The sequence below is a fragment of the Pelobates fuscus genome, chromosome 6 (genome assembly GCF_036172605.1).
Source record: "Pelobates fuscus isolate aPelFus1 chromosome 6, aPelFus1.pri, whole genome shotgun sequence".
Taxonomy (NCBI): domain Eukaryota; kingdom Metazoa; phylum Chordata; class Amphibia; order Anura; family Pelobatidae; genus Pelobates; species Pelobates fuscus.
Window position 1 is genome coordinate 122,568,544 of NC_086322.1, and position 21,184 is coordinate 122,589,727.

At 39.5% G+C, this 21,184-nt stretch overlaps 1 protein-coding gene across 1 annotated transcript in view; it reads left to right on the forward strand.

The window, feature by feature from the left end:
* The first annotated feature begins 357 nt into the window (after positions 1-357).
* NAF1 (nuclear assembly factor 1 ribonucleoprotein) overlaps positions 358-21,184 on the forward strand; it is a 68,751-nt gene continuing 47,924 nt past the window's right edge. Inside the window, exons 1-4 of the mRNA XM_063460031.1 lie at positions 358-425; positions 3,839-4,348; positions 8,152-8,296; positions 15,281-15,374. Coding sequence (XP_063316101.1) covers positions 3,858-4,348; positions 8,152-8,296; positions 15,281-15,374 — 730 coding nt within the window. The 5' untranslated portion in view covers positions 358-425; positions 3,839-3,857. The remainder of the gene's footprint in view (positions 426-3,838; positions 4,349-8,151; positions 8,297-15,280; positions 15,375-21,184) is intronic.

Sequence of the window (21,184 nt, forward strand, 5' to 3'; positions counted from 1 at the left end):
AAGAAGTGGGACATAGTTTGGAAACATGCCTTTTAAAGTTATAGTATAGTTATAGTTATAATATAATCTAACACGGTTACACTGTGTGCACAATACTTTCAACTGCTATGATTCCTTATTGAGTTATTAAAATGCTTTCACAGAATTCATCAGGATTTTCTCAATTAATAACATGTAACGCTTTCCAAAGTAGCTCACAGTCAGAACACGAACAACACACAACATGAGCTGAAAGCTCTGGAATGGCTTGGAACCCAAGCATATGCCTAAAAAAACACATTACGTCATCACAAAAGAGGCGGTGTTTTGCCTCAGAACGAGGCTTGGAACGCAAAGCTGAGGAACAGCGTGTGTGAAGGCAGCGTGTGTAGAGAGAGGTTCTTCCGGTGCGCGGCATGTAAAGACTGCTCACTCGTGTTATATAGGTAAGGGGGAAGTGTTCCCTGTTGCATGCCGTTCTCTTATATTTTTTCATAGAGACAACGTGTAAATAATGTTTAGCCACCACGACAAACGGTTACACTGTATTAACAGCTAGCGTGCTATAGTTTTTTTTATTAATACTATGACTTGTCCACCACTTTTAGTGGAAACACTATGAGATATCCCATCTTTAGATTTATTTATTTTTTCAATATAGTAGCATAACTGTAAATAATGGGTGCTTTTTAAAACTCGTTTTAGCAGTAATTACCATTCCACTTGTTGCTTTAACCTTAAAGGATCATAGCAACAACTTTAAAATGTAAAAGTGTTTAAACCTCCTTACCCATAAAATAAATACAAAGTTATCTATTGCAGAGGCCAAGATCCAGCACAATCTTCCAGGCAGGGGGTGGTGTGTTGGCATTGCTAGTCTGTATTCACATTCAGAGCCATGACCACTTCAAATCACAGAAGTGGTCACTGTGCTTAAGTAATGCTTCAAATAATCCTGCAAGCGTATTATAATTATGAATTAAACTGCTGGTGCAGATTTACATAATTAAGGTAACTCACTGTACTTGATATTATTTATATAGCGCCAGCAAATCCTGTAGTGCTGTACAATGGGGGGCTGGAGAGTTAACAAATTACAACAGAGTTCATCCCTATTTTTGCACTCATTACATATACCATACTGCTTGTATTTGGTTGTATGTGCCTATATTAACTAATCGAATATGATTGAAAATGTTAAGGTAATTTTAAATGTCAGGTTAAGCTTGTTTACCAGGAAACATAACTACCAATAAGCATTAGTTGCTGCACATGTGCACTAGCCTCCCAATGCATTTGACTGGCTAAGATCATCAGTCTTGATGATATCAGCCAAGAAGGTAGAACGGCATCATGGAGAACAGCGTGGTGGGGGGGTTGAAAGGTAAGGAAATCTCAGTTTTCAATATCTAGGTAGGTAATAGGAAACTATAGGGTTAGGAATACATGCTTGTATTTTAATGCTATAGTGGTCATTCTAATGTCTAGAACTCCGATATCTTTTCCTACTAAAGAAGGAGCACAGTAAGTAGTCTCTGTTTAAATGGTTTGCCACTTGTCAGAATCCCTTACAGGTTATTTAACAGTACTTTTCTTCCCTTTCTTGCTCTAAAGCACTGAGCAATGTACGGTTAAATAACCCTTGTGGACTCTTGTGTTTAAAAGGAGACAACTTTCTCTGCTCCTTCTTTATTAGGAAACAGTGTCTTTCTAGTTATTTGAACAAAGCTGTCTTTCTTAACTTGACCAGTTGTTTTGTTCCTGGTTTACTCATCCAGAATTAATGTTGGATGCACCATAAGTAGTTTTTTTGGCACTGTGAACCCATCTTGTGTGATCGATTACATTTACATAGGTTCTCATACAGAAAGTGCATGCAGATGCAGATGCAGATGAGGATATCGAACTTGGACTTTAGATCCATCTTCTACGTTGCAGACAGGTGCCTAGGGATAATTAGTTAGTATGTAATAGGCTTTACATTATAAAAAAGCAATGCTGCACACAGTTTGTTGAAGTGCTTTATGTGTCTGGAGTCTAATTTTCACGACAGTTTATATTTCAGTAGAAACAGCACTTTTATAATTGGGGGCATAAAGTAACCCGCACCAGTTGTGCTGAACTAGCATCCGCTTGCCTTTCCCCCTTCTCAATGAGTTCCACTATAGCTCATTGAGAAAAATAGGAAAGCCGTGATTGCGCGCTTGTGTCCCCAGCACAGAGGCTTCTCAATGAGACAGCAGGTCTGCAGATTGTTGCAAGCTGTTTTTTTGTTTTTGTTTTTGCAGTAAAAAAATTCATGCGTGTTTTCTTTCAGGGCTATTACTACTAAATTGTTTAATAAATAAATCAAATTTAATCTGAGTGTTCCATAAATCAAGATAGGAAGATGTTGCCAAAGGTCAGGTGATGATGGTCAAGTAGAGAACAACAAAATTGACTTTGTGGGACTCTGATTTGTTTGCAGAATAGACAAATGAAAAATTCCTGACTCTCTGGGTCACACACAGTCTAAGTATGGTATGATGAGACAAACTTAAAGGGACACTAGTCACCAGAACAACTACAGCTTATTACTTTTGTTCTGGTGAGTATAATCATTCCGTTTAGGCTTTTTGCAGTGAACTCTGTCTTTTCAGAGAAAATGCAGTGTTTACATTACAGCCTAGGGATAACTCCACTGGCCACTCCTCAGAAGGTTGCAAGAGATGCTTCCTGGGGCAGTACTGCAGAGTAAACAGCACTGCCATTCAGTGTCTCCATCCTCTGCATGCAGACACTGAACTCGACTCATAGAGATGCATTGATTCAATTAATCTCTGAGGAGATGCTGATTGGCCATGGCTGTGTTTGACTTGTGCTCGCTTTGTCCCTGATGACAGCCACTTGTGACACTTCCTGCAGTTTCATGGAGTTGGAATCCGTGAAATTATGTGGAAAGTCCTCACACTGCATCCAACATCTCCAAATCCCCCATAGGAAAGCATTGATTTAATGGTTTTCTATGGGGAATTTCAAGAGACTATTTTGAGTTGGTAAAAGTTTTAAAGGATTTCTAACTCTTTAGCTGTCTCCAGGGGGGGAGGCACAAGCGACACTGTAGTTTTATGAATACAGCTTTGTATTCATTACACTATAGTGTTCATTGATCCTTTATTAGTAAACATTGCCCATCCTGGAAAATGGCATTGTTTTACTTTTAAAATGACAGGAAATTTGCACCCGGACCACTTTATCTCCAAAAAGTGGTCCAGGTAATGGAAAAACCAATTGCCCTGACTTACAGTGGCTGTCCAATCAAAGACTTCCCAATGCAGCTCAATAAGAAGTCTTTGCAAAGCAGGTGATCTGGGCAATTGCTGCCTCTTAAGTTCAGTACAACCTAGCTAACCAAACCAGGAAATAACAGGACCAGTTGTCTGCTTGAAAAGCCAGTGTTGCCAAGTTTATAAAAGTGTCAGTTTCTATTGAAATCTGCATTTTTATCAAAATCCACAAAATAGGACACGCTCTTCACACCTAAAGCTTTTCAGCAAGCTTTGTGGGTATGGCGTGTCCATTTAAAAGCCTGGCATGTGCACCACACCCTCTTGTGTTATTAACCCCTTAAGGACCAAGCTTCTGGAATAAAAGGGAATCATGACATGTCACACATGTCATGTGTCCTTAAGGGGTTAAAGATTCTTTAAATCCACGTTGTAGTGTGGGAGCTCCCTTACAAAGGGAATACGTTTGTTATAATCTCTGTAAGCTAGTATTGCCATATTTCATGTAAAATGCTTAGTGACGGGTATTGTTTCTAATAGTTATTCTATTTAAGTTTGGAAATTTACATATTATATATACTATTTTTTTAAAGGTTTTTGGACTATTAAATAATGGAAATAGAATATTCTCAAGAAGATAATACTGAGCTGAACCAAATCAATTTAGCCACAAAAGAAACCTCCACCCTTCCAGCGCTAAATACTGTGCCTGAAGGACACAGCTCGCAAGATGGCATGGAATGTAAAAGCGAAAATAAATTGTGCAAAGATGCCCAAATTGTAGATGGTGATTCACACGAAAGTGGAAATCCAACCAAACATGAGGAAATGGAGCAGCCATTGTCTACAGAGCTTGGATGTTCTGAAATTCAGGAAAACACTACCACTGTAGCAAACACGTCTCCACCAATCATCTTAAAACCAGAAGATCAGATGGATGTGGCTGCCCAGTTGGGGTCTTTGAATGTTAGAAGTGAATTGACTGTTGGCCAAAATGGAAAAGTTCAAGCTTTTGATCAGTCATTGGAACTGGATTGCCACAATGAATGCATTTATGTTACAGAAGAAGATGAAATGGAGAATGAACACTCTTCTTCTGACAGGTTAGTAATTGAGTTTAGTAGTTCTAATGCCAAAATGATATTGTAAGGAGGCACTATCACTTTTTAAATCTCTCGTAAAGACCGCATTGGAATTTTATTGAAATTCCAGCTTAGCCAAATGTCATACGACACGAAAGGGTAGTGCTTCACATAGTTTCTACTGCCATATCTCCTCATCAACCATTTGTTAGTGTTCTTACATATCAATTGGATTAGAAATATAACATTATTTGACATATATATATATATATATATATATATATATATATATATATAAAAATGTTATGTATGTATATAATATATTTGCCTGTATTCCAATACCAGGACAAACTCCAAGACAGCAATAAGGAAAAACACATGGCAATTACAAAATCTGCCAATTCAATTCTTCTCTCACTTAACATGGTGACTGTGGCGAAACTAACTTCGCCACTTGTGCCTGGAGAGGACTAATTCCCGACCTATTGCCATGTGACTATGACCCCTGGGAGACTTTGCCAGTAAAAAAACACTATTTGGACGTATTGGTGTTTTAAAAGACTGTTCTGGCCCTCTAAATAAAACTGGCTGCTTTGTCCCTCCTCAACCTCTCAACAGCCCGTGCTAAACTTTAACCCCATGGCGATTTTATTCTGTTCATGGGATCTGAGCGCTGTTCAGATAGATTGAGCACTCAGATCCAAGCTATGTGGGGGTTCTGTTCAGTATGATAGGAATTATGCATTTTTGTGTATTTTTGCTGCTGTTGTGAATAGAGATATTTTCTGTACCTGGAGATAGTTGGCTTATCACACCCAGTTAAGCCAATTATCTCCAGGATAGAGGAGAAGATAGACCGGCTGCACAGCCTAACTCTGTGGAACTGGTATAGGCTGAAAAGCCATGCTTGCAGTCGGTCACAAAGGACTTCAACCTAACTTTTAAACTCCTTGAAGGAATTGCCTGATTTTTGAATATGTTTGTATTTGGAGTAGGCAGATTCTGAAAATGTAAGATGTGAATGTGATGTATACTTTTAAAGTTATGAATATTGTGTATAACTGTATATTTTCCTGTCTGTGATAATTACATTAACCCATTGTGTTCAGTAATTATATCAACGGCAGAGGGGAGGATTTTGTGGGAATGAATGGGGGTGTTTTACTGTATATTACATGTTTGATTGGCTGTTCCACAAAACCCTGTGGGTGGTACTTTATGTGTAAAATGTGTATATAAGAACAATAAAACCACAGGTTTGTCTGTTCCTGTTTTGACCCTCAACATAGAGCCTCGTCTCATGATTGGGGGATACTGCTATACTCTGTATACTCCCCTAGCTATAATCACTAAGCTCCTTTAAGAGCTTGTTCCAGCTTCCCTCTCTGCAGGAAGAGAGGTTCGGTCTGTAGTGCTTTTGGTGTCTGGAGAAGTGCTTGGAGCCCTCGGGAAGCACTAGGAGCATCCATCAACGGAGGTACTCGGCTGGAGTACAAGGAGCTCCGTTACAGTGACCTCATTAGATTTAATCAGTTTTAGTATCTTAGAAACCCTTGTCTGTCTGATCACACAAAAAGTCGAGGCGTAATCTCCCCCCCCCCCTGGGAATGCCCCAGGAAGCACATCTTGTAGCCATATGAGAAGTGGCCAGTGGAAGTATCCCTAGGCTGTAATGTAAACACTGCATTTTCTCTGTAAAAAGTGTTACCTGTAAAAATCCTTTCAGACACCGATACTAGTGTGAAGTAAAAACTAGTGTGAAGTAAATAAGGGATGTTGAGTCCTCTCTCATGCCCCTAACTGCCATGGCGCAAGTAGGGGCATGTCTATTAAACCGCAAGCAGCCATCTCTCGGGGGCTCCATGCAGACTGAGCTTTTACAAAGGCTTTACCACGCTGTACCATTTGAGTCAGAGCACTCTGTTTGGTTATTTAAAAAAAAAAAAAAAAAATTTAAATGATGTGACCTTATGATTTTTATTTGGCTTTTTTTTTGTGCTGAAGAAAAGATGATGGAAAAAGAATCATTTAATGACTACTTTTCAAATGTTTATTTTACTGATATTTAGTTTATTGGGAAAAGGCAGTGTTTACATTATAGCCTAGGAAACCTCTAGTTAGTGGCCACTTCTCAGACAGTCACTAGAGGTGCTTCCTGGGTCAGTGCTGCACAGTGTAGAGCACTGACATGTAGAGCATGGAGATGCTGAACTTTCCCCATAGAGGTGTATTGATTCAATGCATCTCAGTCAGGAGATACTGATGGGCCAGGGTGGCTTCCCCCCCCCCCCCCCCCGCCCACCTGTTAGCAAAGAAAGCGGGTCAGGGCACAGCTAGACCGCATAGTGCTGGAAAAAGGTGAGTAAACAGTGAGTTTAGAACTACAGTGTTAAGAATACAAGTTTATGTTTCTGACACTATAGTGCCCCTTTCAATGCTCCCACCACTTCCAATTGGTGCGGGCTGGCCGGACCATTGCTTCACTCCCTTTATTTATTAGAGCTCGCACCCGCTGCCAATGTGTGGGGTGAAGGGATGACGTTAGTTCCACCCTCTTCCTTATAAAGAGCTGCCTTTAATGGGTGGGGACTAGGGAGAGCAGTAGGTCCACCCCCCCTTTTTTTTTATTTAGTTCCCCCACTTGCAGCCAATGGGTGGTTCTGTTGGAATACTGTGTCCCCATCATTTTATTTTAATATCCCATCCACTTTATAAGTGGCTTATGTTTCCCGGCATGGGGGACCTGTGACAGGTCCCTTTTTTTTTTATTAGTGACTGGGCAGAACCAGTTGCTCTGTTTAGTAGCCACAACAGGCAGGAGCTGAAAGGAGGATTTAACCTCCCTTATACTAATATGGGGTCAAACTGACCCCCCCATAGACATAGGGTGAAGGGGGCATTGGAGGGTTGTGGAAGATGTGGGAAGCTGTTTAATTTAAGATATTACAAGGAGCTGGTCGAAATATTATAAGGAGCATGGATGAAATTTTGTTCAAAAAGCAATTTGTTCTTCGTTTCGTTCATTGTAAAAAAAAACCAGAAAGTAAGAACTTCTAAACTAAACTCACTCTGCTTTGATAAATAAAAAAAATTAGGCAGACTAGTGGGCCGAATGGGTTTTTGTCTGCCGTCACATTCTATAAGTGTTTTTAACTCTTAAAGGACTGAGTTAAAGTGGCTTTGTAACTTGTTTGGATTTTGTTTATTTATTTTGTCTTTAGGATTTTCAAAATTCACCCCCTTCGACTGTCCTATGTGTTTATTTGTGGTGTTTGAAAATAAGCATCATCATAATAATAAAAAAAAAAAAGTTTGACATAAGGAAAAGTAGGGAATTTAGTCAAGTACCAAGTCCTTTGTCAGGTTTATTATTGGGTATCTTGGTCAATATTCTCCTCCCTCCAACATCACATAACTTCTGGCAGCAGTATGTCATGGATCATAGTATTGAGTTTTGCAAAAATGAGTCAACCGAGGTCTAAGGAAACCACCAGATTTCACTGGGCATGTGCATGATTTCATGTGCGCTTGCTAAGAAGATCGGATTTCTGTAAGCTCAGAAATGCTAAGATGGCGGCGCTGTGAAAGTAGACCTGGTGGGTGTGGCACAATGGCAAAAAAGGTAAGTTACACCACTCCCAAGGCGTTAGAGGGAGAGGATACCTAGGTTGTGGGCCGAGCAAGAAATTTTACGAGCCAATGTTTTTTTTTTTTTGTTTGTTTGTTTTTTATGAAGTTAGACAATTGCCTTAGTCCTTAGATGGTTAAAAGCTTGTGAACTTTTTTTACATTTTTTATGTAAATAAAACATTATTTAATTGCAGTGATACGGACTCAGATTCATCATCTTCCTCTTCTTCCTCTTCTTCCTCATCCTCGTTGTCAGTAATACTTAAAGTAGACGAAGAAGATGAGCAAAATGGAATGAATGAGATCCCCTTGAAGACAAAGGATGAAATTCTTCTAGACGTGAGTCGGTGTATGTTTGGATATCATAAGCTGGTTTATTGTGTGTTCATTGTGTTGGATACTTTAGTGTTTTAAACAATTTAATTTAATTAACTTGTCATCTAGACCTTTTATAATTTTATTTACTGTTAACGTGAATCTGTCATCATTAAAATGATCAGCTTTCACTCTGGTAGGTTAATCCGTCTAAAGGGACACTCTGAGCACAAATACAGCTGTAAGAGACCATTACAGGATTTTGGAATTCAATAGAGTTCCTGTCCATTCTCTTTCATGTCACCTACAATAAAATAAAAAAATAAAAACAAAATGTATGTTTGTTTTACTTGCCCTTTTCCAGGTTCCCTGGGTGCTGCTACCTCTCTACCTTCTGAGCTGTCATTGGCAAAATGTTTGCAACATTTTTCTTTCTTTTTTTCTGTCTGCTTGTGCATTTGATTTCGGACAATATTCGGCCATTATTTTAGTTTTGCAATTTCATTCGGACACTTGTGGGAATGCCATATTTAAAGGAAAACTATAGGGTCAGGAACAAAAACATGTATTGAGGAGGCATAGCTGCCTCTGCCGATGTCCAGGCCATTGCTCCTCATAGAGGAACTTTGGGGACTTAAAGCATGGTGAGCACCGCATGCATTCAAACTTCCCTATAGGAAAGCTTTGACTCACTGCTTTGCTATGGGGCATCTGCATCACGTGACCATTTTACCTAGCCACTGGCACAGATCTGCCTTTAGTGGCTGTTATACCGACAGTGGATAGAGGTGCTCTTTACCTAGTCATTAAAAGAGGTGCTCTTTACAATGTAAAGGTTGCAGAGTTAAGAGGACAGGGACCATTTAATTGAGAAGAAATCTTCTGGTTAACTATATAGTGTTTAGGTTGTGTTTTTTTGCATGCTCAAATCTGTCTTTGCACACGAAGCAGGCTTTTGGTGCAACATTCTGCAAAAAACATTTAATTTTCATTAGCCATACCCTTAAAGTACCACTCCAAAGGTCCAACCCCACTACCCCCATATAAACCACAGTTTTGTAGATCTACTCCCAGTGAATTCATGCGTACATATTTTTTTTTTTTTGTAAGCCCTCCCCTATTTTCCCAGAATAGTCTTTCAGTCTCTTCACAGGAAAATAACAGATCAGAGGCTTCTCAATGAGAAGCCTCTCACTTAGTAATCATGTGCACATGCGCACTGGCCCGTGCAAACGCATGCTGGCTCATGCACTTGCGTGTATACGGTTATGTGCACGTGTGCCATCTCGTGCACACCATTGCACGCACACATGCCTGTGGTGTAGAGTGGTCCTTTATGTGTGGGGATAAAATATGTCATTATCAAATCTATAAACACACCTCTGCCACTAGTAATCCGAAGAACAAAACAACCTAAACTAGGAGGAGAGAACACCCAAAAAGATATGATATAGTTAGGATATCACTCCTTTTTTGCAATTGCTCTGTCTGCAGCCAGATTGTGAATTAAGACTGTGTGATATGTTTGAGTGCAACATTCTGCAAAAATATGAGGATTTGATCATCGGATCAAAACCTATTAAATGCATTAATGTTTGGTGCCTTGAATGTCCCTTTAACATTGTGAAACTTACACATTGTGTTACCCACAGCCTACCAAGTCCTCGAAGATGGCCTTGGACTTCTTAAATAATTTGACTATTTACACTGGTGGGCACTCTTTTCCCCATAGCTACTTCAGCAAACTGGAGTTGTTATGGTGCTTGAAGTATTCCTTTAATTACATCCATTTAGTATATGGAAAGTAGCCAAGCTGAAACTGTATCCTGTTACTTATAGCTATATGTGGTCATAAATCCATTTAGGATATGTCAAGTAATTTAATATCCAAATAACATGTGCTGTATGTTTTTATGTATTTTAATAACTTTTTCTGTCTGGATAATTTAATAATACTTTGCATTCATTTTCTGAAGCAGCCAAATACATTTTGAAAATGTGTATAAAATGCAGCAGAAAATGGAATGCCAAGTGGTACTATTTTGCCAAGCCTCTTAGAACACTAGTGCATGAAATGGAAAAAATCTTAAGTTTTGTTGAGGTATGACATAGCTTGACAAATCGCAGGTGCACACAAGCCATAGCTTTCTAACATCAGCACAATTTTTTTCTCTTTCCTCTACTTGTAAGACAAATAATTGTTGGCGCTTGATTATGTTTTTCTGGCTATTGAACTTTGAAAACAATTGTCAACTCCTGAGCTATGACACATGTCCTGTATAATTGTATACGTACTCTACACACTATGCTAAATTGTAATGATAGACTTGTATATTCCCATCCTGCAATATGCAATTTTTTTTTTAAATCTAAATGGTGAAGTATTGGGGTTGTGTCAGTATGTTTTTTTTTTTTTTTTAAACACCTAAGCACTTCTTTGGATCGCTATTCCGCCCATGTGATAGCAACATCATCGCAATCACATGGCCCGGGAGGGCTGGATCAGCCGCAGGTAAACTGCCTAAGATGCCAGGCAAGTCCCCCCCCTTCACGATTGGCGGCGATCGGGTAAGTGGGAAGGATGGTGTAAACAGCCACCAGCGTTTAGGACCGGGTCCCCAAGGACGGTATAGTACGCCCGCAGTCCTTAAGGGGTTAAAGGAAGACTTCAAAGACCATAACAACAACTACAGTTTGTTGTAGCTATGGTATTAGCAATGTAAGAAGTCAAACCATTTTTCCTCTCAACTTCTTACCTGGGGTCTGCTGGGTGCTGCTACCAAGATATTACCTCTTGAAGGTACACTCCAAGCGCCATAACCATTATAGCTTGCTCACTGTCTCCATCCACTTCTTTTTTTGCTCTCATCAGCTAAGTGGTGCTCATGAGAGAACCGGGAACTTGATGCGCATATGCGGCAGGTATTGATTTGAGTTTTCTCATAAGAAAACATTGAATCAATGCTTTCCTACAGGGGCCGCAAATTCACTCGACCAAGTTTTATCAAGGTAAACATTGCGGTTTTCTAAAATGGTACTAATTTACCTTGATTGGGTATATTGACAGGACCACTTCCCCTAGGCTACTTCATTGATGAAGTGGACTTGATGACTTGAGGTCTTTTAATGTAGGGGATGGTCTGAAGGTAAAAAAATAAATTGTCCAAAGGGGAAAAAAAATAATTATTAAAGCAAGTTCATGTGATAAAACTTCTGTAAATTCCAGGAAAACATGGAGCCATAAGTGACTCATTTGACCATGATTTGGTTATATTTTCATGGACACCTAAAGGTTCCAAATAAAGTTTGGTTGTATCTATATGTTACAGGACAGTGTGTAAAATTGACATGTTGTCATAAAAAGTCAGTGACTGAAGGAGTCCCATATATTTAATTGTTCTTCTCTAGTAACATTATTTCTGTTTGCTGCTGGGTTACTAATTCACTCATGACTGCATGAGAAATATTTATTTGCAAAAACAAAAGTTGTCAATGAAAACTTGACAAAGGTGGACGGACCTTCACTTGTAGTCTATTTTGGTGGTCAACTCTGACATGCACATCATGGTTAAAAGAAACGGAAAAAAAACACAATCGCACTATTTACCACATCATTTGCCAATTGATATTAAAATAATGAGCACATCATTAAGCCATTATTATTTTAATTATCCAATTAAAATGTTTAGGGCAATTAATGATCTGCTTGAGCTAAAACAGAACATTTAAAAATATTTGATGAAATAAGCTACGGTTCATATATACAAAACATTAGAGGCTAAATCAGGAAATATTTTCCACTTATCCTTGTTTTTTTGGTTTTCCCTTCCTCTTTCTCTTTCTCTAATAGCGGGTCAACGATCTTATGTAATTATATCAAGTGTTTTATTTTTTCTCTTTATTATCAAGGTATTATGATAAACAATCCATGCTTGGTACAACGGAAACATTAAAAGGTTATTCAGTAATTGTCATAGAAACCATAAAATTCAACAACACTCTTTGAGGGGTATATATAAAGTAAACACCTAACAGTTCCTGTGTTTTTATGCTTCATGACAGTGCTGCATCCTTTTTTAAAGGGCTGCAAAGTCTGAAGACCAACCCCTGGCCTCTCATATATTCTGGATGGGTTGTTTTAGAGCATTTTTGTTTGTGTTCACGTACTGAAGGGGTTAAATAGGTCAGCACTGGTATGCCTAAGATTAATGGGAGTCAAACACTTGAGCAGCACCAGACATCACTATGACTGCAGCTAGAAATAGCTGCAACCTAGGACTATACCTTCACTAAATTTAGCTGCAGTGATGTTCCAGTTAAACTCCTCCTCTAAACCCTTAGTGTAATATATATTACACTACACTGACAGTAACTCCTACAATACAGTACACAACTAGCTCAACCATAAAGATTTGAGATCTGGAGACTGTCAAATCCTTTGGAGTACATCAAACTACGTAATTGTCATGTTTGTGGAACCAGTCTTAAAAGACGAGTGCTTAGTGGCATGTTTTTATTTTGTTTGTTTTTTATCATAGAAAAGTAGTCGTTAGAAGTTGCTTTGAAAACAATCATAAAGGGATACAAACTCTGCATTAATACTCAAGCTGTTTTATTCGAGCAATGCAAAGTTAAGTGTATGACAAGATACGGTATATTCTTGACACCGTTACACCACAGTCGCATCCTTTGAGACAGCACAAAATGGATCAATTGATTCATGTCAAGTATGCCAAATTCCTCCACTAAATGCTTTAATGTAGTATTGTTGGCTTAAAAACTCAGAAGCACTTGGACTGCAGATATTCCACTACCACGTTAGTAACAGACAGCAGTAAAGGGGCGAGGTGACATCACTAGAGGAGGATCAAGCTGCAGGGACAAATGCAGGATTAACTTGGCCTCTGTGCTAGATGAGTTTTTTTATTTTTTTTAATTTTATTTGTTTTTTGACAGCTTTTTTTTTCGTATTGTTTTGTTTAGCTTTTGCAATACCCTTTTGATAATCAAGAGCTGTGCACAATAAAGATTTATAATTAAATAAACCGTTCTAAAAATAAGCATCTGCAACTGTGCATAAACCAGTAAATAAAAGTATAGAAAGCACAACATTCTCATTTTCCATTGTTTTAGCCCCATGGCTTTGACTAAGCAGGAACAAAAAGATGAGACTGAAAATAGATGGTTGCAATATAGATTTGGATGAAAAAGTAATTTAAAGGGTAACACCACAGTCGCTCTACTAAAACAGGAGGGGGGGCGGGTGGGAAGGAGACAACAGAACAAAAATTTAACAATGGTGTCTCTCATCTCGTTACAATAAGGGATGGAGGGGGGGGAGACTAAGGGAAAAAGGCACACCATACCCTGTCCTCAACCCTTTTCTTCTTAAGCATCCATTGTGAGGCTATTGCACACGAGCAATATGCCACTCTGCGCCCATCAGCATCCCTTCATAGAGATACATTGAATCAATGAGATGGGCAGTGCTCAGCATTGTGCAGCACTGACCCAGGAAGCAACTCAAGTGGCAGTCTTAATGACTGCCATTAGAGAGGTTTCTAGGTAGTAATGTAAGCACTGCCTTTTTTCTGAAAAGCCTGTGTTTACATTAAAAAGCCTCCATCAACATGCAGTTGACACCAGAACAACTACATTAGGCTGTAGTTACTCTGGTGATTTTAGTGTCTTTTTATGGGGGATTTGGCCATGATACTGGAAACGTATCTGGAACAGAATTTGGGCAAGTGTAGTGCAGATAGGGCTGACTCCACACCTGCAGTATGGTTTTCCAAACTACCACTGCTACTGTAGCTAATACAAAATAAAAATTGTGAGAACTGATAGTTGAATAGACAAAGTAAAGTAAGCAAAGTGCATTTGGATCGAAGTCCAGAAAGATTTAATTAATAATTCTGGCGGCCTACTCGTTTTTAGCTTGGATGTCGCCAACAAGGTCCCCTTCTCCCTATTATTGCTATTAAATTAATTTAAAAAATCTAATATTAATAAATATATTGAAAAAAACTATTTTAAAGTTCTTTTCGATTTCGTTTTTTGGACAAGGGCATTGTGACAAACGCCCTGTGGTCTGGTCGTTTGCCACAAGCTCCTGGAGGAGACTGCTAGCCATCCTCTCCCATCTCTCTTAGTGTTATTTCCTCCCCAGTCCAATAGTGTTCTTTCCCCCCTCCTCCCCAGTCCCATAGTGTCCCCCTCCTCCCCAGTCCCAGTGTTCTTTTCTCCTCTGCCCCATAGTGTTCTTTTCTTCCCCCCCCTTCCCCATAGTGTTTCCCCCCCGATCCCAAGTTCAGTATTTTTGACTTTTCATGTTATTACCTTCTTTCATTGTGATATATAATCATCTGAATTGTTAATGCAATCATGTCTGTTAAACTATGCACTACAAAAATACATTTAAAAAAAAATTGTGTTGCAAATTTGACCCGTTTTCAGCTGAAAATGTTGGTGCATTCCTACCCAGAACTAAGGGTAGCCTGGTTACTGGGAGGGGGAAGGGCTAATCACTACTCTAGCTTGTTCCAGTGTGGAGGATTCAACTGGGAAAGTCCTTGTAAGGACTAGAGCTCCCAGGACTGAGTGTTGTCCAGTGCCTGGGGGTGGATTGAGCGAGTCCCCCATTCTGCTCTAGGATGGAGCAGTTCCAGGACCCCAGTCAAGCCACAGCAACTGTTAGCAGAAGTGCTGCGGTTTGTCCCCTGTTCCAGCTAGGAAACGGTTCTTGGCGGAGGTACAGCTCCTTTACAGGCATCCTGAATTTTTGGTTTCGGCCCAGAATTTTCATTTCGGTGCATCCCTAATTATAATAAGTTGATATGTAGCTACTTGTTGCTATGTACTGCTTGCGTATTTGTTTTTTGTTTTTTTTAAAGTGATCTGTTTTGCCTGTTTTTCAAGTTTTAAATTCTGATTGTAATTTTTCATAAATAAAGATGCTCTTTCTATAGCCATAAATTGTTTTAAAATGTTAGTCTGTCCTTTTTCCAGGAACTGCCAGCCATTGAAGAATGTTCTATTATTTTACCTGAAGATGTTGAACTGAAACAGTTTGGGATCGTCTCCAGCATTATTGAACAACTAGGTATGCTTACATGCATTTTGATGACCATTTTTAAGTTTACATATATCTCAGATATCCACCCATTTACTCTCATCTCCCATGTCTCTTTCAGCGTGAGCCTCCTTATCGTTGCCTTTCATTGCATGTCTCTCTCCCACCCCCCTTTTTCCCTTCTTGGGCGGACTAGATTGGCCGAATGGCTCTATGCCGTTACATTCTATGTTTGTCTTTCGCAATATCTCCTTTGTGTTTGTCATTCCTGAACAAATTTATTTACACCGTTGTTCTCCAAAACAGTTTCATTGTGTCCTATGTTTGGAAAAAGCACATAATAATATATACCAGGTTTTAGGCAACTGCCCATAGTTTGTTTTCTACAGTTTTCTATGTGTCGTCTTGTGTTTTGGGAGTAAGCTATAATCAGAAGTGAGACTTTCTTCTGCTTTAAGAATCTTCCTACTGAGCTACTCCGCCTGAGTACTGAGCTCTGCAGTGTGTGTGTGTGTTACCCTTTACCAATTGTCATCTGATGTTTGGGAAAAAAACTGTATCACTTCAGTGCTGTATTTTCCAGCAAGAGGAAACTTTTAACAGAGGTAATCTGCCAGAGTACTGATGCTCCATCAAAACAACTTCATCTCAGTGTCCCTAGGCGTCTTTTTTTTACCTTACAGACTTAAGCCACTTTCCAACAATTTAACACTGAAGCTGTCCCCTAAAGTTGTTAGTGGGGCTTAGCGACTATTATTAAGTGCTTACAGAGGCACTTTAAAAATAACACTCAATCATACCTAATAATCTACTTACGCTCACCAAATAAGCCATACTTACACTTACATAAACATAATGATCCACCTGAATGTATACGTACACACGGTGAACACTATCTGAGGTCTTGATAAAGTCCTGTGAGGACAAAAAGCGTTTACCAGGAATTTGAGTCTAATAGTGGATGGTCCAAAGGGCAAATCACTGTAACTGTGTGGAACACTGCATATTTTACGGAGGTTTACTCTTACTTTCAATCTGACCGCAGGCGGCCATCGACTGATCATTATTGTAGGAAGCATTGACCAGTATTAGCTGATTACGACTTCAGGAGGAATTTGGATTTGCATGTGCTACACCGGGCTGAGCAGCCAGACACTGCTATAGTTGCTTTCCTTTTCCTGGATATATAACTGGGACACATTATCAGGCACATTGCAAGCTAACTATTATATTTATTAGACATGTGCATTAGTTTTCTGACGAATACGATTTCGTCCGAAATGTCAGACTTTTTCATATTCGTTTACTAAAACATAAACGAAAGGCCTACATACGAAATATAAACAAAAAGAAAGTGCAAATGCCGAATGCATTACATTTTCGTTTTTGCTCTTTTTTGTTTAATAGACTCTGTGCTGCAGGGGAATTAATCCCCCAGCACGGAGGAGAAACAAAAAACGCTGGTTCTCCCTGCAGCCTGAGACTTGACCCATGCAGGGCTGCAAGGAGACTCTTACAAACACTGGTTAAGTGACTTAACCTGCGCTTGACGAAAATAACACTGCGCATGCTCCAAAAAAAGATAGAGGGAGCTGGCAGTGCTACCAGCTCCCTCCTTGTAATAAATAATATAATCCTGGACGTTAAGAGATCTTTACTGCAAAAGTACAAGGTCCTTTAGGAACTTTAACAGACTTTTTATATTTTTTCATAGTCCTAGAAAAGGGTTTATGGCATCTAAAGGCTCTCTGGCCAGATGGTTAAAAGACTCCATTCGTTTGGCTTATTCCTCATCTATTGTTCCTACACCTATCTCCATTAAAGCTCATTCTACCAGAGCTATGTCCACATCTTGGGCTCTGAGGGCTTCAGCTTACCTTCTTAAATTTGTTCTGCAGCCACCTGGTCATCTTTTCACACATTTGCTAAACATTACAAATTACATACTGGCTTCGGAAGATGCAACTTTTGGGCACAAGGTGTTAGAAGCAGTCGTGAAATGAGATTGCTTTGGCTATCCCTGTTGTAAAGCACTGCCTCTAATCTGCAGGGAAAAGCATACATTTTTTACTTAACGTAAATTTATTTTTCCTGAAGATTAGAGGCAGTGCTCACTTTCCACCCCTGATTTTCTAATAAACTAAATTATGCAGTTATCAGGCTTTTGTATTTTCTGGGGCTATTTGAGGTAAGAGACACTTTATAGTGACAAAGGTAATTTGGGGGAGATAATTAAAAATGTGGGGGTTTGCCTGCCTGTTTTTCCCTCCAGATTAGAAATCCCTGTTGTAAAGCAAAATGTATGTGTTCCTCTGATAAAATTTCAGAATGCCACTTGTGCTCCTGTCTTTCTTCACAAGGCTGGAAGGATCCTATGTCATGTAACCTAATTCTAGTTTTAAAGGTCTGGATGCCATGCGGGGAGAGCAAGTGGAGTCTTTAAATGGACACTAGAACAACTACAGCTTAATGTAGTTGTTCTGGTAAGTATAGTCAATCCCTGCAGGCTTTTTGTTTTAAACACTGCCTTTTCAGAGACAAGGCAGTGTTTACATTACAGCCTAGGGACACCTCCAGTGGCCACACCTAAGATGGCCACTGGAGGTACTTCCTGGCTCATTGCTGCACAATGTGTAGCACTGATCTTCAGCATCTCCACACTCTGCATGGAGAGACTGAACTTTTTTCATAGTGATGCATTGATTCATCACTTTCCCTGAGCCATTATTACCACACTACAAACCTTAATGATGTATTGCCTCTAAGGTTGCCTTACTCTAATCGCTGCACGCTACACTGACTCCATGGGGGAGGTTTATCGCACTTTGTTGTTCTGAAAAGTGATGTAAAGATGTAAAAGGGGAGGAGTGACCAATGAATTGTACCTCTTGATTCCACTGGCATCATTGGTGCTTGCTCATTACTTGGTATGTTTTTAAGAAAACACAAACCGACACTGAAGGCACCACTGCATCATCTCAATGTGGAGTACCCTGATGCTATCCTTTCATTGAGAATTAAATTAATTGTATTATTTTGATGCTACACAAGAGTCCTCAGCAGCCCACCCCATCTGCTTGAGCCAATGAGGAAGCATTCGCCTGAGCAGCAACGGACAGCTATGATTGGCTGAGAATGTCAGCTGACTGTATTCAGCCTATTACAGTGCTATAGCAGAAATGATGACAGATGGTATGACTAGTATGTCTGTAATCTCTGACTTAGCCATACCTTCAACAGGGGCTGAACTGTGGGAAGCCAGGAACTCTCATCAAGTGTTAAACTGTTTGAAAATGGTTTAACACTGATTAAATGGACAGTGCCAGGGGACTCTGGGCAGTATACCCAGTCCAATAAGATTAAATGGTTATATTGCCTACAGTGTACGTTTTAAGGTTTGCTTCAAGAATCACTACCATATCAGCCTACTGGTAATGTGGTTGACCGTTTTGAAATGCTTCGCCCTCTTACCTAGTCCTACCAAGCACCAAGGATCCTCTCTTGCTGACCGTAACAAGTATACCAATTCCCGGCCACTCTGCTCTCCAGTAAATTCACTTTTCCTCTTTGCTACAGAATAGCCAGCTTCCTCTAAGATCTTATTCAAGCTAACCCCTTTTATAATTGTGTCTGGTCCTGCTCAAGCATTGCAGAAATCAGACCATGTAAAGACCGTACATTTGCCACTGTGCATGTAATCAGTGGAAGCATAATTAGTCTAACTAAGTAATGGCTGTAATAGTAATTTTAAACATATATAGTCCCTGCTGGGCAATATCTGCCTTTTTACAGGTTGTAAAGAAAGATTCATCTTCAGATAGTCCGATACTAAACACTATTTCATGCTGTGAAACTTGTATATTTCATAAAATGTTGTGTAGTTAATACATGTGTAAACCTCAATAACCTATTTCAGTTCAATGCCTTTGATACACCACAGGAAATGCTATACATTGCTGTCTTTCATTGAAAATTGGACTGCTTAAAGGGACACTAAAGGCACCAAGACGACTTCAGCTCATTGAAGCGGTCTGTTGTGCATAGTCCAAGGTCCTAAACCCTGCAATGGTAATTATTGCAGGTTTTAATAAACTGCAGTAATTACCCTTTGTGGGTTAACTTCACCTATACATGAGGGAAAATACTAATGTGAGCCCCTCTATTGCTGCACATGTGCATTTGGTTTAGCAAAATGTTATGCATGCAAATTATGTAATTTTATGGTGTTCTACAGCATATCCATTCGATTAAATCAATAAACCTTCCTTCCTTTTTTTTTTTTTTTTTTTTTAAAGGGAAGGTAGAGGGTTAAAGATAATTTCCCCCCTGTTGCACCATGATAGTGACACATATTTATTAAAGGAACACTATAGCGTTACAAATACAAACCTGTATTCTGAACGGTATAGTGTTTCTAGAACCTACTTAGATTTATGGGTCACCTGTTAAAAAAAAAAAAAAAAAAAAAAAAAAAAAAGTGGATTTTACTCCCCTTACAGCACCAAGACTTGCAGCTACCACCTGTGTTGCATGATTCCTCTTTGGCTTCATGTCCAATCCAATGCTTCCCTTAGGTTGTGGATGCAGAAGCACCCCCTTTAGTGACTGTCAGGAAGAAAATCACTATAGGTGAATTTAGCCCTGCAATGTAAACATTGCAGTATCTCCAAAATGGCAATGTTTTACATTACAGGAGCAAAACTCTAAACTTACTGCACTCACACAACTTGATTGAGATATTCCAGATGTGCTGAATATGGTGATAGTATTATCGCGGTGTAGAGTTTCCCCAATATAATAGCTTTATTAGGCCACACTCAGCTTTTTATACAGTGGCCCTAGCATGGGATTTCCAGGAAAAAATCACAGGGGTTTCCTTTCCACAAGCCATTGTGTTTGAGAGATAATTGAGCTCCAATTAAGATAACTCCATTATCTCTCAAATAAGAAAACTTACCTACAATTTTAACATATCACGAAAATACATGACAACAGTACAGGAACTCCACAAAAATTTCTGAATAGCCCCGATCTGAGCACACAACATATTCAAAAAGCTCTCAGATCAGTTCAGTAGAACAAAGGTTAGGTTCGAACAAAGTTTTGACCGACCGGCCATGAGGTGGTAGCCCAAAACAGTTCCAAAGAATTGGTCAGGCTGGCCAGTCGACTTTTTGGGGTTCCTGTGCGTACACCTTCAAACTCCTCACCTGGCTTTTAAGAAATTAAGTTTCCCTTGTTTGGTAGTTTCATACCCCCCTAACACCGTTCTGCTAGCTGGTCATGAAGTCGAACGGGCAGGGGTAAGAGTTTCAGCGGGGTTCGCAAGCTTGCATAGCAGACACCGAGATCCATGCATTCGACGACCATGTACCACTGCCTGCGTTCTGGAGACAAAACGGCCGCCAGTCCTGATAGCACGTGTGTTTGTATATGCGAATTACGGCCATCCAGGGAAGCACTTAAGGTGATAGCTTGTTTGTGGTTAACAGCCAGATGTGGTCGGTGATTACGAGGTGTTAACAAGGGGGACCACACACAGTCTGTTCAGTAGCCGAACATAAGGCAACAATTATTTGGTAGTTATTCCATTTGAATTCAGGGGGGGATATCAGGCGAAACAAAGTACAAGTAAGGGAACACGTACGAAGAGTCCCATCTCCCGTGACAAATGTATCTTAAATACTTTATATAAAATGTCTATAGAGTTTGTTTCCTCCAATAGAATTTTATGAGAACAAATCAGATTTAAAAAAATAGTTTTCTTTTTACATGTTTTTATGTAGTCAACATCTACAGTGCAGAGGGTTTTTAACCTCTGCTCTAGATCAATCTAACAC